This window comes from Canis lupus, chromosome 11 (genome assembly GCF_048164855.1).
Source record: "Canis lupus baileyi chromosome 11, mCanLup2.hap1, whole genome shotgun sequence".
In the NCBI taxonomy this organism is placed as follows: domain Eukaryota; kingdom Metazoa; phylum Chordata; class Mammalia; order Carnivora; family Canidae; genus Canis; species Canis lupus.
The window spans coordinates 66,626,458-66,642,351 of NC_132848.1; the positions used below are offsets into that span (position 1 = coordinate 66,626,458).

Below are 15,894 nucleotides of genomic sequence, written 5' to 3' on the forward strand. Positions count from 1 at the left end.
TTCCACCAGGATTGAAGGAGACAGAACAGATATTGAGAGAATGAAGAGAGAGCTTCTTGACAATGCTAAGTCTGAAGAAAATGGATTAATAGGTCTAGTGGGCACTTGAAAACTTAAATGTGGCACACAGATCCTGGGTTGGGGGACAGTTCTTTTCCTCTCTTTTTCCACTTCTACAAATCAAGACACCAGTATGAATAAAAACAACTGTCAATTTTTGATCACCTACGTTATGCTTAACATTGTGCTGAGGGTTTTATGTATTAGTTCTATTCCTCTCAACAAGATTAAGTAAGTCACCTGCCCAAGGCAATAGAGCTGTTAATCAATGGTGGAAGGATTTAAATCCAGTTTTCTTTATATCAAAGCCTCTTAAAAAATATTTTATTTATTTATTCATGAGAGACACAGAGAGAGAGAGAGAGGCAGCGACATAGGCAGAGGGAGAAGCAGGCTCCATACAGGAAGCCCGATGTGGGACTCTATCCCAGGTCCTCAGGATCACACCCCAGAGCCCAAGGCAGATGCTCAACCGCTGAGCCACCCAGGCGTCCCTATCAAAGCCTTTTTGAATACTACCTTACCTATTATTATTCTAACTTGAATGACCATCTATGAAGTTGGTTCTGGAAAGTGAAAAACAGCAAAACTAAAGGAGCTATCAGACTGAGAAGATAGGGAATGAACCTAGAGAAACGAAGCTTCAAAAACAAGTTTAATGAAATTTCATGTGAAAGAGTCTGAGAAAAAGAAGTGGAGTTAAGATTTAAAGACCCAGCCAGAAGAACATCAAACCATCGTAACACTTTTCTAAAATATGTTCCATGGTATACAGCAGTAACACATTTGAGAGCTTGTTAAAACTGTAGAATCTCAAGGCTTATCTGGACTTACGGAATCAGAAAATGCATCTTAGTATGATTCCCAAATAATCTGCATAATACATTAATGTCTGAGAAGCAATGGTCTGATACTATTACCTAGATGAAGATACCAACCAGGTTAAAGAACAGTTTGCAGAGCTAAAAGGCCTCTTGACTCTCAGGCTAGTATTCATTCTGCTTCACCATGTGCCCTTCAAATAGACACATCACTTTGAATCTCAGTAACCTGATGTTTTGCCATTGAAACATTTAGGAGTTGAAATGAGTTTAAATCAAGTCACCACTAACCATTTTATTTTTTTTTTTAATTAAAATTTTTTTTCCACTAACCATTTTAAATGTTTCCACTCCACTTGGAATTTTAAATGTTCCCATGAATTTTCTCCAGTTTTTTTTTTTCTTTAAGATTTATTTATTTTGGGGGGAGGAAGGAGAAATAGCATGAGCGGGGGGAGGGGCAGAAAGAAAGGGCAAGAAATGGACTCACTGCTGAGCACAGAGCCAAGCTAGATCTCAGGACCCTGAGATCATAACCTGAGCAGAAACCAAGAGCCGGACGCTTAACCAACTGAGCCACCCAGGTGCCCCTTCCAATATTTGTTTTTAACATCATGATATGTCTTTGCCCATTGGGGGTATTCTAACAGAATACCATAGACTGGATGGCTTATAAAAAACAGATTTATGTCTCACAGTACTGAAGACTGGGAAGTCCAAGATCAACACTGGCAGATTAGGTGATGGGGAGGGCTCACTTCCTGGCTCATAGATGGTCATCTTTTCACAGTATCCTTACATTGGCAGAAGGAGTGAGGGATATCTAAGGTCTTTTATAAGGTCATCAATCTCATTCATGAAGGCTCTGCCCTCATGACGGAATCCCCTCCCAGAAGTCCTCCCTCCAAATACCATCGTATTAGGGATTAGGTTTTAATACGTGAATTTTGTGGGGGATACAAACATTCAGTCTATAGTACTACATGAAATACAAACATGCTATCTCTGACCACAAAGAATTCTTAATTCACAGAATAAGTGAATTACCATCTCTCTAACTCTGTTCGATGTGAAAAAAACAGTAAAGACTCAAAAAAAAAAAAAAAGACTTTCTACTGGCAAGTCATTTAAAATCACGGAATTGTGGAGTTGGAAGAGATGACAGATTTCATCTAGAATGCCAACTATCTAGCTGCTGACAATACAGTACCAAAAAGGGGTCAGGTATTATGTATATCTGCATGGGTTGGTTCCAAAGAGGGCTATCATAGAGTTGCTAACCTTGTAAAGATAAGGAAAGTTAAGACCTTGAGAGGTTAAATGAAATATATGAGGCACTCACTAAATAAATGGATCAGAACTCCAGGTCTCATGACTCCTGGTATACTGGTTTTTATCCTGAATCCTGCTTTTCCTCTTTGATACATTTATTCAATAAAAAAATATAAAAACCTTTTCATGTAATAGCAAAAATCAACCAATTAAAATTTAACTGAGAATAAACAAGTCTTCAAGAAGTCCTATAACAATGACATACATGTAAGTACCTTCAAAGTTTTAAATGAAGCCCACAATCTCTAGGTTGTATCATTGTGATCAATGAATGATCTCTGACTCAGATTGTTTTCTGACAATTTTACTTCATGGTGAGTTTTTCCATGTGACAATTCTTCTTTAGAGTTTAGCCATGATGACTCAGGGCACCTAGATGCTACGAAAGAGCTTTCAATTTAAGAAGTAGGAGGAGAATGAGGGGGCATATTGAATCATTAACAGCCTACTCAGTTCTGAAATCCAGCAAATCCTTTTTGGAAGCCATTTTAAAGACAGCTTCAGGAGGCAAATTCTGGCTAAAGCCTTTAAAGACTGGTCTTTAAGAGCTCAACTACATACAAATAGATTGGTATACCATTTATAAAAGAGACACAACCAAGGAGTTTTAACAAAATGTGAATTTCTTTTTGTTAACTATAAGTTATGAATTTTTTAAAAAAGGTCTGGTGTCACTGAAGTCACATACATGATCTAGACTGAACACTTCAAGAGCAAAACTCAAAATTCATTGCTCCTTTGGTGAACTTAGTTCAGACTTAGTTCGGAGACTAAATCATGCCATTTTAAATGAAAATTACAGTAAAGCAGTTAAGTAAATCTAAAAAACTTTCAGATACATGAAGTTTGTCTATATTACTGTGGTTTCTAATTAGAAGCAACCACTACTTTATGAAACAAACACACATTTAACACATTTCTCACAAAAGATAAACGTAATTAGTTTTGTAATTTGGATGTTTTGGTCCTTTGTCAAATTTAAAGAATAGTAGTAAGAAACAAATGAAAGAAAAATCCATTATGTTAACAGTAGTCTAAATTAAAGAAAATCAGCTTTTAGTCCTTCTAGTACACGCAGTTCATTAAATTTGGCATAGACCCAGAGGAACATGAAGTACTGTGGGTATCATCTGCCAAAACCCAGGAATCCAACACTCAGGTTTTGAGGAACCAACAAAATACCTCCAGTTGTTTTCAGTTATCGTTAAAAAATAATATTAAACTTTATGAGGCCTTCTAAAGATTAAGCCAATTGACAGGCTGCACACTACAATGAGCATCTAACCAGCAAAAAAATCAGGGCCAGTCATCTTATAATTTATTCCATGAAAGGATGAAGAAGTTATAAACTTCTTTACCACATTACTGATCTTTCTACCCTTTACTCTTAACGGTCAAAAAAGCACCTTATCAGAAGTCCGGACAGTTTTTTTCCAAGGCCATTTATGATTAACCATTATTACAGTGATGGTGAAGTCCCTGATTGATGTTTTTAGAAAAGACAACATACACCAAGAGTTGAAAATGGTGTTTGAAATTCTACGAGGCTGTTAATTCTGTCAAATTTTGCTAGTTTAAGTTTCATTCTGGATGGATGCAGAACTAACTCTTGAGGCTTTCAAATCAATGAGTTTACTACTATTTCCTATATTATTCAGTTGAAAAATACTGTATCCTTTGGGTCACAGAGTTATCTCTTAGAGCCTAACTGATAGAATATACCATCTCTCCTCTAGAACACACACCAAAAAATGGGGGGCAAGAAAAGGTAAAAAAGAAGGTAAGCAGGTAAAAGACACAAATAGGACAGATGTTATATCTGTCATCTACCTGTTACTACTTTAAGACCCTTCATTCATTCCAAGCCCACTCTCCAAGTATAAAAAATAGCAGGCATGTAGAAAACATGGTGGAAGGGCAATAGGCACTAAAGCAAGCAAAGGTGCATAAACAGAGCCAGTGACAAAAATGAAGAAGAGATGAAAGTAAGAGAGAGAGATGAAGTGAGAGCTACAGAGATGTGGAATACAAATACCTTTCAAAGCGCAACTTGAAAAGAAAATCCTGGAACCTGATGCAGCAAAAACCTACAGAGTTTAAGTAATAGAGTGAATTTTTTTTTTTTTTTAAAGGTTTATTTAGTTGAGAGAGAGAGAGAGAGAGCTTGCAAGTACATGTGCATGCATGAGCAGGGGGTGGAGCAGAGGGAGGGAGAGGGGCAAAAGGGGGAGAGATGGGGAGAGAGGGGGAGAGAATGAGAGAGAGAGAGACAAAGACAGAGACAGAGACAAGCAGACTCCTTACTGAGCATGGAGCCCAGACTCAGGGCTTGATCTCATGACCATGAGATCATGACCTGAGACAAAATGAAGAGTCAGATGCTTAACCTACTGAGCCACCCTGGCACTCCTAGAGAGTGAATTTTCAAATAATTCTTCATTAGTGTTACTTATTATCACCATCATTATTAACATTATTATCATTATTGCTATTATTTCCCAAAATAAATACAGGCTTTATCATGGTCACAAAGCTTAAGTCAACATGAAATTTAAGATATCCCCTTTTGCAAAGCAAGTTTTTTTCTTGAAATGGAAGCTGTATTATTATTACTATTTTCTATTTAATAATTTGAGTCTTAGCTCATTAAGTCATGGACACTTAAGCAGATCCAACTTACCAGAATTATCCATGGTCAAGTTTACTATTTTGTGAGAGCCAATTTTTTCTTTCCTTCCTTCTCTTCCCCTCCCCCTCTTTCTCTTCCTCCTCCATTATAAGCTATTTATTTATTCCACAAAAATGGAAATAAAAACAGATTCGTAATCCTACCACCAAATCAACAGACTGAAAGCTAGTTCTAAAATGAGCCACACATCAGAATGGTCCCACCATAGAATTTCAAAGTCCTTCATGAAAAACTATTATTCTTTTTATTGCATTTTACAGAGCAATCAAAGATAGTTTGTAAAGACCTTCAGAGTTAATGGAAAGCCCACGAATTAAACATGGGTTCTCTGTTCCAGGCCAATAAGCTAGTGTTTAAAATACATTACATAATCCAGCATAGCATCCAAATCCTGATAGTATATACAGTGTATGAAGAAAGGTTCTATCTATATGTAAACCTCTGCATATATATATATATATATGTGTGTGTGTGTGTATATATATATATATACACACACACACACTAAAAGGATCAAAAACTCTGATTGAATTTAAAAAATTAAAGAATTTTCTAAAAATGTTTAAAACAGGGAGCTTTATCAAATATTCCTTATACTGATCCATACTTATATTCTTAGTGGTCACTTTATGCAATTTATTTTATTATATTCTTAGTGGTCACTTTATGCAATACTTTATTATTACTTTTTTTAAGATTTTATTTTTTTTAAGTAATCTCTACACCCACCACGGGGCTCAAACTTAACCCCAAGATCAAAAGTCGCATGCTCTACTGACTGAGCCAACCAGGCACCCCTGCAATTTATATAATAAAGGTCAAAAATTCTACTTAATGCCATTAAATCCTACATATTATTGATTAAAAATACAAAACCATTGTGCTCTTCTATTATGTGTAATTAACTAGAAAAAAATGGTTTTTTAAATTCAATGTTATTGACAAAGTAAAAATCCCTGAAATAAGTTTAGTTTCTCAGGTTGGAAAACTTATCCTTACAAAAAATGAAAATCATTTATCATTTAAATCATTTAGTGCAAAATCATTTGAAACTAGTAATCTCCAAATGTATATCGTTCTATGAATAGATTTTAAAAATCTATATTCATGGAGGGTTTTTTTGAGGGGGCCTTTCAAACATTTGGAAGATGAGATCAATTTTTCTATAATAATAAAGATTTAAACACAGTTCTCTATTATGGCAAATCATCATGTTCTGGAAGCAACCACTAATCTGAGAATTGAAGCATGAATTTAAGACTTGAGAGCCAGATTAGTCTCAAACACTAAATGTGTGTTAGTCTTTCAATTCCCCAAGTGTATGCCATAGCAACAAGAAAGTTATACAACTTCATTACATTATAAATGCCATCTCTTCAGTCTTGAATGCATAACACAAAACTTATCGGCAATGATGGTCTTGAGTACTTAATTTTTAAGAAGTGTGCACAGCTTTGTGTGTATATGTTTTAATGCATCAGACAAAACCTAAATATCTAAATGAGTGTAATAGTCTCTTCCGTATTAGTCATTCTCAGAGGTTAGATCCTTATTCCAAATGATGCTGCAATTGTCCACAACATTAATAAAACTCCTTTTCAGTCTATGGGTAGATCTGATTTTCAGAAATAGTAATTGCCTTCTCAGAGTGGATATGGATTTTAGAAACAGCCTGAAGTTATTTCCTATTTTCTTTCTGTCCCAAAGTCTTTTTGAGTCATATCTGATAAATGAAATGAGATGTCATATGGCTAATACCCTCTTTTTCCTTAAAAACAAGGAGCAAATATAAGGTACTGAGCTATTTTCATGTGTGGCTCCTAAACTGGCTTAGAAGGCAATTACCAAAAAAAGGTAGTTCCAAAAATATTTTGAGTAATGCTAGTATCCTTGAAATAAGTGTATAGCTTCCAGGGTGACCAAAGTAGACTTATTTTAGTTAAATGTATAAAATAAATGTCCTTACTTTAAAGCAAGATGGATAACCACCCAGGCCCTATAAAATCTGGTGTCCCAGCTCCTCCCTTTACCTTTCTTATCCAATCTGCTGTTCTTTCACTCTAACCCAGCCACACTGGTCTTATAGTTTCTTGTATTCTAGTCAAGATTCTCTACCTCAGAGCCATCATACTTGCTGTTTTCTTCGCCTGTGTCCTGTCCCAGGATTATCTGCAAGGCTTACTCCTTCACCTCCTTCCTTCAAGTCTTCACTCAAATACCTTCTCAATGAGGTCTATTCCGCATCCTCCTCCTATTACAACCCACCTGTTCCTTCTTCCCCTTCTCTGCTTTATTCTCTTGTGTGTGTGTAAAAGTGTTCATTACAGAAATTTCAAACATATACAAAAGTAGAGAGAATATGAGAAATCTAAGGTATGCATCATCTACCATCGACAATTTTCAATATATGGCCAATCTTGTTTCATCTATGCTCCTCTCCCGTCCAAATTATTTTAGAGCAATAATCCAGACATGACATTTTAATTCATAAATACGTTAGATCTCTAAAAGGACTCTTGTTTAAAACTCATAGTACATTATCACACCTACAAAAATTAACAATTTCTTTTCATCAGACATCCAATGTCCAAATTTCGCCAATTTTTCATAAGCATCTTTTTATAGTTAGTTTTGCTCAAAGCAGGATCTAACTAAGGTCTATACATTGCATTTGGTGGATATGCTTCTGAAGTCTCTTTAAATCTTAGAGCTTCCTCTCCTTTTCTTATTTCTTGTTATTTACTTCCTGAAGAAATGAGGTCATTTCTCCTTAAAACATGAAATACTTTACTTATTTATTTTATTGCCTGTGTTTGTTATTAGAATGTAAACACCATAAAGCAGAGCTTTTAGTTTTAGTCTGTATGACTAATATGAGTGCCTGACACATAAAAGACATCCAATAAATACTTAATGAATGAATATTTGGCATTCATGACAAAAGTCCATTGCCCACCCAATAGCAGAAACTGCCCATCACCATATCCTTTCCTACTGAGCTTGAACTGGGACTCCCAGTTTTCTAAATATAGTACAGGGAGCCCCCACCAAGCAACCAGATTTGGTACCCAAGGTGAAATCTATTCACTATCCCTGCTTTATCTCCCCCTCTTCAAAGTAAGCGTACTTCTATCACCAAAACAGATTCAATGCATCCTGTATGTTGAAATTTAGCTGAAGTTTAGCATAATAAATAACTGACTGTATTTCTTGTCAAGTATGCATAAACATTTCCTAGCTTATTTTAGACAATTTAGGGGAGAAAGCAAATTGCAGCCAAAAAATGATAGAAACAGAAACTGCAGAAGATGGTGGGAAACTAGGGGTAATACGTATTTTTAGAATTAGCAACATCCCAAGGGGTTCATTATAAAAGAAAAATCAGTAATAAATTCTTTGAAAAGGAAGTAAATCACATGTGTATTGAATTTAGAACTTTTTTTTTAACTACATGAATAGTCAAGATTAAGTGGGGAATGACAAATGTCCAAATTTTCTCATTTACAGGCAACAGCAACATATTCTATTTTCCTGTAAATGGCATTTTGAGGTGTATAAAAGTTTTACAGGGGTAACACGAGGAATACCATGTAGAATTCTATTCTCTGAAACAGAGTTTACTGCAGCAAAAAACAAAAAAAGAAAATAAAACATCGTGTACACATTCTGAAAAAATTAATCACATCTTCTTAGACTCATTTACAATTCATTTCTCTTAAATTACTTGACAAAGCTCTTTTCCTTTAAGTTTACTTCAGAAGGAAGCTATGATAATTGAAAGCCTCCAATCAGATGTTCATATTTTTTGATACTTATTTCTACTTAAAAAGGAAAAAAATCTCACAAATTCCTTGATATTCTCTCAAGAAATCACATGCTTCCTTCTTTAATATTTGCAAATTAATTCAGCAACAACAGAAATTATGTAGGACCTACTAAGCGTAACATGTGAGGCAATTATTTTCAACCTTTGGCAGGAAAATTAGAAGTGGTCTTTTGACATAATGTAAGAAAAAAGCTAGTGGCATAACTTGACATATCTAGTTCTTTCAGTGGCCAATATTTCTTGTTCTGAGGTTCCCACACATTAGTGTGGGGAACATCTTCTCTGCCAGAGGTCAAACTTAAGGAAAAGCAATGATAATCCTCCCCCTTACCACATGTGTAAAAAAACAAAAAACAAAAAACCAAAAAACAAAAAAAACTCAACAAAAATCCCCAAATCCCTTGAAAGAATGATTTCTGTTTACTTTTCCTGTGTAATATATTTAGAGAGAATCTGGAAAAGATGGCTAGAAATCTATAAACAGAAAGTGCTAAGTGGAATTCACTGTTTATAGACTTTAGCTAGAATTTTGTCCCTTATATAATGTTGCCAGGAATCTTTTATATTGTACTCTTTAAAAACATCTTCATCAGGTTTCCTTTTCTGTTGATTTTCCTCCTCCTCCTTTTCTCTGGCTCTTAAACTTGTTTCATTCTCTTCAATTAAATGGCATAAATGTAACTTTTGGAATAACTGATTTTTCCAAAGAAACTCCTGGAACTATCTTAGTGCCATCATATATACCTGTCATTTTGAAATTTTAATATATTATATATTGTATAGTTAAAATATATGTAATAAAATTATCCACAGAAATCTTTCTGATTTAATAAATACTAGGCTAGGTCTATATTGATGTGGAATGGTAAGATGTATATATGTAAGAATGTTAGAAAAATAATTTTGAATTGTAAGCCTGGGCTCAAAATCTTTATCAGCTCCAGAATTTTCTGTCTGCAAACAGTTGTTCACAAGCAGGATTACTATAGTCCTTATCATCTGACCCATTAGACAACTACAGTAAGACATATTCTGAATGACAAGACTCTGAACATATCAGTGACATTAATTATGACAACCTGAAAAGAAGCTGAAACGAAGTCAAACAGCAACATACAGAGGCTTCCCCTTGAAACATGCCTGACTAGCATTTGCTGTATTAGACTTAGTTCCTTGATCTGTGCTTTTCAGTCATTTCTTTAAGCAGTCCCAAAGACATCAGGAAACCTGCGGTGCCAGCCTTTGCCAGTCAACACTAACTTCTGCCTTTGGACTCTAGTGATTGAGCAAAGATGTTGTGTTAGTAGTTTCCTTTGAGTACAAATATCTCCGGTTTGAAAAGCTACAGGAAAAGTTCAATATAACCAAAAAACTGCAAGGTCACCTAAATGACAATTTTAAGGAGAGCAGATTCTCCCCCTTTACCCCAAAACTGTCATTCAGGCACAATTTCTAGCCTTTTTTTTTTAAGTCGACAAATACTGCTATTATTGCATTACAGCATCTCTAACACATTAATAAAAACCTAGGTGACACTTTTCTCTTTAAAAGGTGTAAATATATTAGAAGAGGCATAAAAAACCACTCCACTACATGCAACTTTCCAAACACTAACTGTTCTATTTCCAAATGTTTGTTTTAAACTCAAGATCTCTTTAAACATACTACAGGAACGGGACAGGTTAGAGGACTGGAGAGAAATATGAAAATAACAAATGTCTCACTTTTCCTTTTCTGATGGAACCACCAGAATCTAAAATGTGTGTGGGGGGGGGGGGCGGGGCGCGGGCAACAATATCATACAAAGGTGAATTCAAGAGGAATTCGGATAAGTGAAAGTACTCACTGTTACTACAGTTTTGATCACATTCAACTCAGGAAATAACTACTAGAAATGATGCTTGATTTAAATTTTTGGTACCCTCCAGTTTGGTTCAACTACCAAAACGAATAAACTTGTCCTCAGAGTTACGCATTTTCCTCCAGAAGAGGTTGTTGGTGCGAATAAGGAAACAAAAGGAATTGGTACGATATATTTGTACAATAAGGACAATGTTTTGAGAGATGTAAATCTGATCGCTCTGAGGAAACATTTCCTGTTTAAAAGAAAACATCATAGGCTGAAACAGAAGAAATGAAAAACTGAACCTTCTCCACAATTCAAAAAATCTAAATCCACACTACAATGCAGATTAAAAACAAACAAACAAAAAAACAAAACAAAAATCACTTTACATCTCTTCTCAGTTACCCTACACATTCAGTGTAGAAAGACAAAGCCAGTTCTGAAACAAAAGATCAGCTGCTACGAAAACAAAATAACACTCTGCAGAGGAGGAAAAGTACACAGCCTTTGAACCAAAACAAACAGATGACCTTTTCATACACTTAAAGCTTCAGTCCTTGGCACAGCCAGCACCTTATGGATAAAATGCTCCCTCCATTATTTGCTAACATACTGTCTGAGGACTACACGATGGGAAGGCTGTGGATAAAAACAAGGCACATTTCCTTGTGTGTGATCAAAATCTGTCAAATCTACATTAAAAAAGCAAAACAAAACAAAAAACAAAACCATCTCTGCCCTCCGCCCCCCCCCCCTTAATTGCTCTCTTGCCTCATGAGACCCCTGAATGTACAAAACTAAAAGTACGTGGGGAGGGGAGTGTAGGATTTTGCAGGCTTCTCCACGCTCCAGGGAGGCATTTCTCACGAGTCCTTTGAGGTTTTAGGATTCAGATACTATGCAACCAGAATTGCTGTCTGAGCTACCTCACAATTTACCCAGACTTCTTTTACTTTAGACTTGAGTTAACCTGTTAACTAAAAGGAGCATCTTGAACTTTTCCACGGGGGCGCCTTTGGAGAACGAGTTCTGGCTCATAAAGCCTTTTCGGGTCCTCAGACACTCGGCGCGCGGCGGCAGATCAAGAGTGTCCATCGGGTAGAGGGCTCTTTCCGGGACTCAGTTTACCCACCGAACCAAAAACGGGCGTATCAACGTCGTTTCGTGAGGGGGGAGACCCCCCTCACACACACACACAGACACACACACGCACACACACAGACACACACGCGCGCAGAGGCGTAATTAATCAGTGTCTTTGAACTGCTCTGAGATCCAGAGATGAAAGGAGACGCCGGAGAGACGCGCGGAGACGATGACAAGAATCACAACAATAAAAAGAATGACTAACTTGGAAGTCTGCGTTATGTAAGGAAGGAGAAAGAAGTTAGCAGATGCGCACGAACAAAAGAGGAGCCCACCGCCCCCTTTGTTTCTCTTTCCTTTCTCTCCTCCTCCCCGCGGCCCGCGCGGCTCGGCGCCGGGGGGCGCGGGGGGCGCGGGGCTCCCGGGCGGAGGGGGAGGGCGCGTCGGGCCGGCTCCTCACAAAGGCCCTTCCTCCCGCGAGGGCGCGGGATGCGGGCGCCGCGAACTCCGCTCCCGGCCGCGTCGAGCGCGGGGGCGCGCAGGCGGGCGGGCGGGCGGGCAGGGAGAGCCGGCGCGGGGGGCCCCCGGGCCGCCGCTGAGGAAGTTGCGCGCCCGCCTCGCCCGCGCGCCGGGCCGGCCCCGTCACCATCCCTCCCGCCCGCCCGCCCGCGCGCCGCCGCCGCCACACTCACCGGACGATCGCTGGCGGCCGCGAGCCCAGCACGGCCCCGAGGGCCGGAGCGAGGGGGCCGAGCGTGCGTACGCGAGCGGCGCGAGCAGACAGCCCGGCGTTCGGCCGCCGCCTCCCTCGCCAGCCGGCCGAGCCCCGCGAGGGAAGTTGGCCGCGGAGCCGAGCGCCGAGGAGCCGCGCGCTCAGGCACAGGCAGAGGCGCGGGGCCCGCTTTGTGGTGCGCTCCCGGAGGGCTGAGGCAACCCGAACGCGCGGCGCGGCGGCGGCGGCGGCGGCGGCGGCGGCGGCTGCTGCGGCTGCTGGTGGAGGCGGCGGCCGCGGCGGCGCCCCCCGACGGTCCCTCCGCCTCACACCGCCTCTGGGTCACTGACACACACTCGGAGGGAGGGGAGGGGACTAGCCGGAAGGCGGGGCAGGAGGGACGGGACGGGGGCAGGGCCACAGCGGGAGGCGGTGACGCGGCGCCGAGTGGTCTCTTGGGAGTTGTAGTCCTCCAACGCAAGGAACCGAGGGCTCCATCGTGGCGGTGGAGGCTTCCCGGCTGTCTCTGCACTGCGCATGCTCAGGGCGAGAGGGTCGGCCCCCACTGTTGCTATGGTCACCGACACTCGGAGGGAGAGACCGCGTTCCTCGCTGCTGCTGGCTGAACAAGGCCCTCCTTGTCCTAAGGTACGGCGAGGGATCCCGCCCCCAGCTACTCCTTCCCTACTTTGCTCCACCCCCCCAGCTCCTAGTTTCACCACTCACAAGTGCCCAGTGAGGTCGGACTTCCTGTCGATATTTTTTGGCATTTCCCTGCTACTTAATTTTCTTTCAAAATTCCGAATCACAGATGCCCATTTTCCCCCTCCCTTCCCTCAAAAGAGTCCTCTCTGCTTTAGATTCAACTTTTTTTTTTTTTTTTTTTTTTTTTTTTACCTAAGACTTGTAGAAAGGTAGTTGCTTCCAGTAACTTAATAATGAAGTGATAAAACGATTAGGAACATCACCTTGTTAATTTTTTTTCACTTCGTCACATCAGACTTTAAGACCAGCAAAGGTAAAAGAAAGAGTTCAGGGTTAATATTGGTATTTTTTACTTGCTCAGCGTAAAATGACCCAGGTTTGTTTATTTTAAAGCCTACGATTTTTTAAGAAATATACATAAGTTCAAACGATGCGTGGGACGTGGAAGATTGTTTACTGCACATATGTTGGCAAACTTTCATTTGGCAGTAACTGAAGTCTGAACCAAAGTCTGAGTATGCTGTTGGGCTGGTCAGCTAAGTCTACACCCATACAGGCAGGCACCGAGGTGTGAATTGGTGGTGGAGGAGGGTGGTAGAAGGCAGGACACAGTTACTGGATCTCTAAAGGTCTAAAGGTAACCTGTCCCAGCCTCTTGTATTCCTTCCCTAGCTGAAAACCCATACATACTCTGGAAGAAAAAGATTAATGCTTATAAATCAGAAAAACATGTAGTGGAAGAAAAACGGAGGTTTTCAAATAGAATCTTAAGATCAAAAATCCTTATTTTTGTAGACCACATAATTATTCATTCAAGAAAAAACACACTTATTGAGTATACTATGTCTCAGTATACTTTGTTGGTTCTCGGAAATAGAGATGCAGAAATATTAAAGAAACATTTCTTGTTTTCAAAGTGCTTGCTGTGCATAGAGGAGACAGGTAAATAAAGGGACTCAGTGTGATAAATACTATAACATGAAAGCATACCAGGTGCTTTGATGCACAGCTGCCCCAGACTCAAGTAAGGTCAGATGCTTCCAAGAACATTTGAACTTGAAGATGGCTGTGAGTTAGGGTGTTTTGAGTATTTTGGTGGAGGAGGGGAAGAGAGAAGTGAGTGGGAGCATGGGGGGTGGAGTTGGAAGGCAGGAAGAGCAAAGTGCTAGAGGCATGAGACTGTGCAGTATTCTGGCTTGGCAGAGTTCAGCATTGTTGGTAGAACAGGATTGAGGGAGTGGTGAGAGAAGACACAGAAAAAGAATGAAGAATCTTATACAATATGCTAAGGAATGTGAACTCTTTTCTAGAAGCAATGGAAACTCATGCCAGGACTGTAAGCAGATGAAATTTTCATAAGATATGTATTTTAGAAATGCATTTTCTGCATTTAAAAAAAGATGAGAGCCCGAACTAAGGCATCAGCAGTGGCAGGAGACTGAACTGAGGGTAATCAGACACTATTTAAGAGAGAGAATTAATAGAACCTAGTGAGCAGTTGCCTATGTTTGGGGGTGAAAGGTGAAGGAAGGTTATCAATTATGATGCTTTTGGTTGCAAGCAGCAAAACCCCAACTCTAACTGGCTTAACCAATCAATATTACCTGTCTAGATAGAAAGTCCAATGAAAAGGTGGGCTTCAAAGCTGAATGACTCAACAGTTCAAAGATGTCATGTTTCTCTCTTATTTCATTGCTTTTCCTTCCTTAGTATTAGCCTATGGTCAAATGACAGTGGTTTTAAGAAATTCCTGTGGTTTTAAGTTTCACCATCTAGGTACATGAAAAGAAAAAAAAAAAGAAATTTTTGAAAACTGTTTTAGAAAGGAGAGAAAACTACCTTTCCCCAGAAGCCTCAAGAACTGGTTCATGTTTCTATACATGACCAGGGAATGACATGAGACTAATTATCTAAGGATAAAGACATATGCCCTGCCCCCAGCCCCAAAGGAGTTAGATTCCTCCAAGTTGTGATGGGGAGGTGTTGGATATCCCAATGAACACAGGGGTGATTGCCCAGAAAAAGAAGAATGAAGGCTGGCAAGGGGGGGGGGGGGATCCATAATATGTATTACAAGGAAGGAGAAGGATGAGATTTATGAGCCATTGATGCCATTAACTGAGTTAGGAAATACAGAAGATTGAACAGCTTTTGAGGGGGAATTTGATGAATTCGCTTTGGATATGTTGAGTTTGAGATAATTCTGGACATCTCTGTGAAGAAGTGGAGTAGGCAGTTATATATATACATATATATTATATATATGACTCTAGTGCTCTGAAGAAAGATCTGGACAGCAGAAGATACAATTGGAATATACCATCATATAGACGGTAGTCAAAATTATAGGAATGGATGAAATAACCCACAGGGAGTATGTACATCAGAAAAGGAGGAATCAATAATAGCATCCTGGGGAACACCAGCACTTAATGCGTAGGCAAGAAGATCATGAAAATGCCTAGGAACTAGCAAGAGACCTAGAACATGTAAAGAAATAGGAAAATGTAATCTATAACCAGGAGAAAAGTCAGTCAACATAAACAAAGCCAGAAATGAAAAAGATGGTAGAATTAGCAGTCCACAATATTAAAAGCTATTATGAATATGCTCCATATACTGAAAGAGAAATTAGAGATATAAAAGAATGGAATTTCAATGGACATAAAAATTTCACTGAGTGAGATTAATACTCAAGCAGGTTAGACACTCTGAAGAAAAGATTAGTAAACTTGGAGACATAGCAGTAGAATCTAGCCCAAAACTAAAAAAAAATTAAACAACAACGAAAATGAAAAAAAAAATGAAAAACTGCCT

General features: G+C 39.2%; 2 protein-coding genes across 8 annotated transcripts in view; one reads left to right on the plus strand and one right to left on the minus strand.

The window, feature by feature from the left end:
• The window catches only part of PELI1 (pellino E3 ubiquitin protein ligase 1), a 135,960-nt gene that overhangs the window by 46,309 nt on the left and 73,757 nt on the right, over positions 1 to 15,894 (minus strand). Inside the window, exon 1 of one of the 7 annotated variants that reach the window (XM_072768606.1) lies at positions 12,353 to 12,697. The exons of the other annotated variants lie outside the window; for them this stretch is intronic. The gene's annotated coding sequence lies outside the window, so the exon portion shown is untranslated. Of the gene's footprint in view, positions 1 to 12,352; positions 12,698 to 15,894 lie in introns of those variants that run through there. 7 annotated transcript variants of the gene reach the window in all.
• LOC140642215 (uncharacterized) overlaps positions 12,150 to 15,894 on the plus strand; it is a 95,000-nt gene continuing 91,255 nt past the window's right edge. Inside the window, exon 1 of the mRNA XM_072842676.1 lies at positions 12,150 to 13,020. Coding sequence (XP_072698777.1) covers positions 12,150 to 12,998 — 849 coding nt within the window. The 3' untranslated portion in view covers positions 12,999 to 13,020. The remainder of the gene's footprint in view (positions 13,021 to 15,894) is intronic.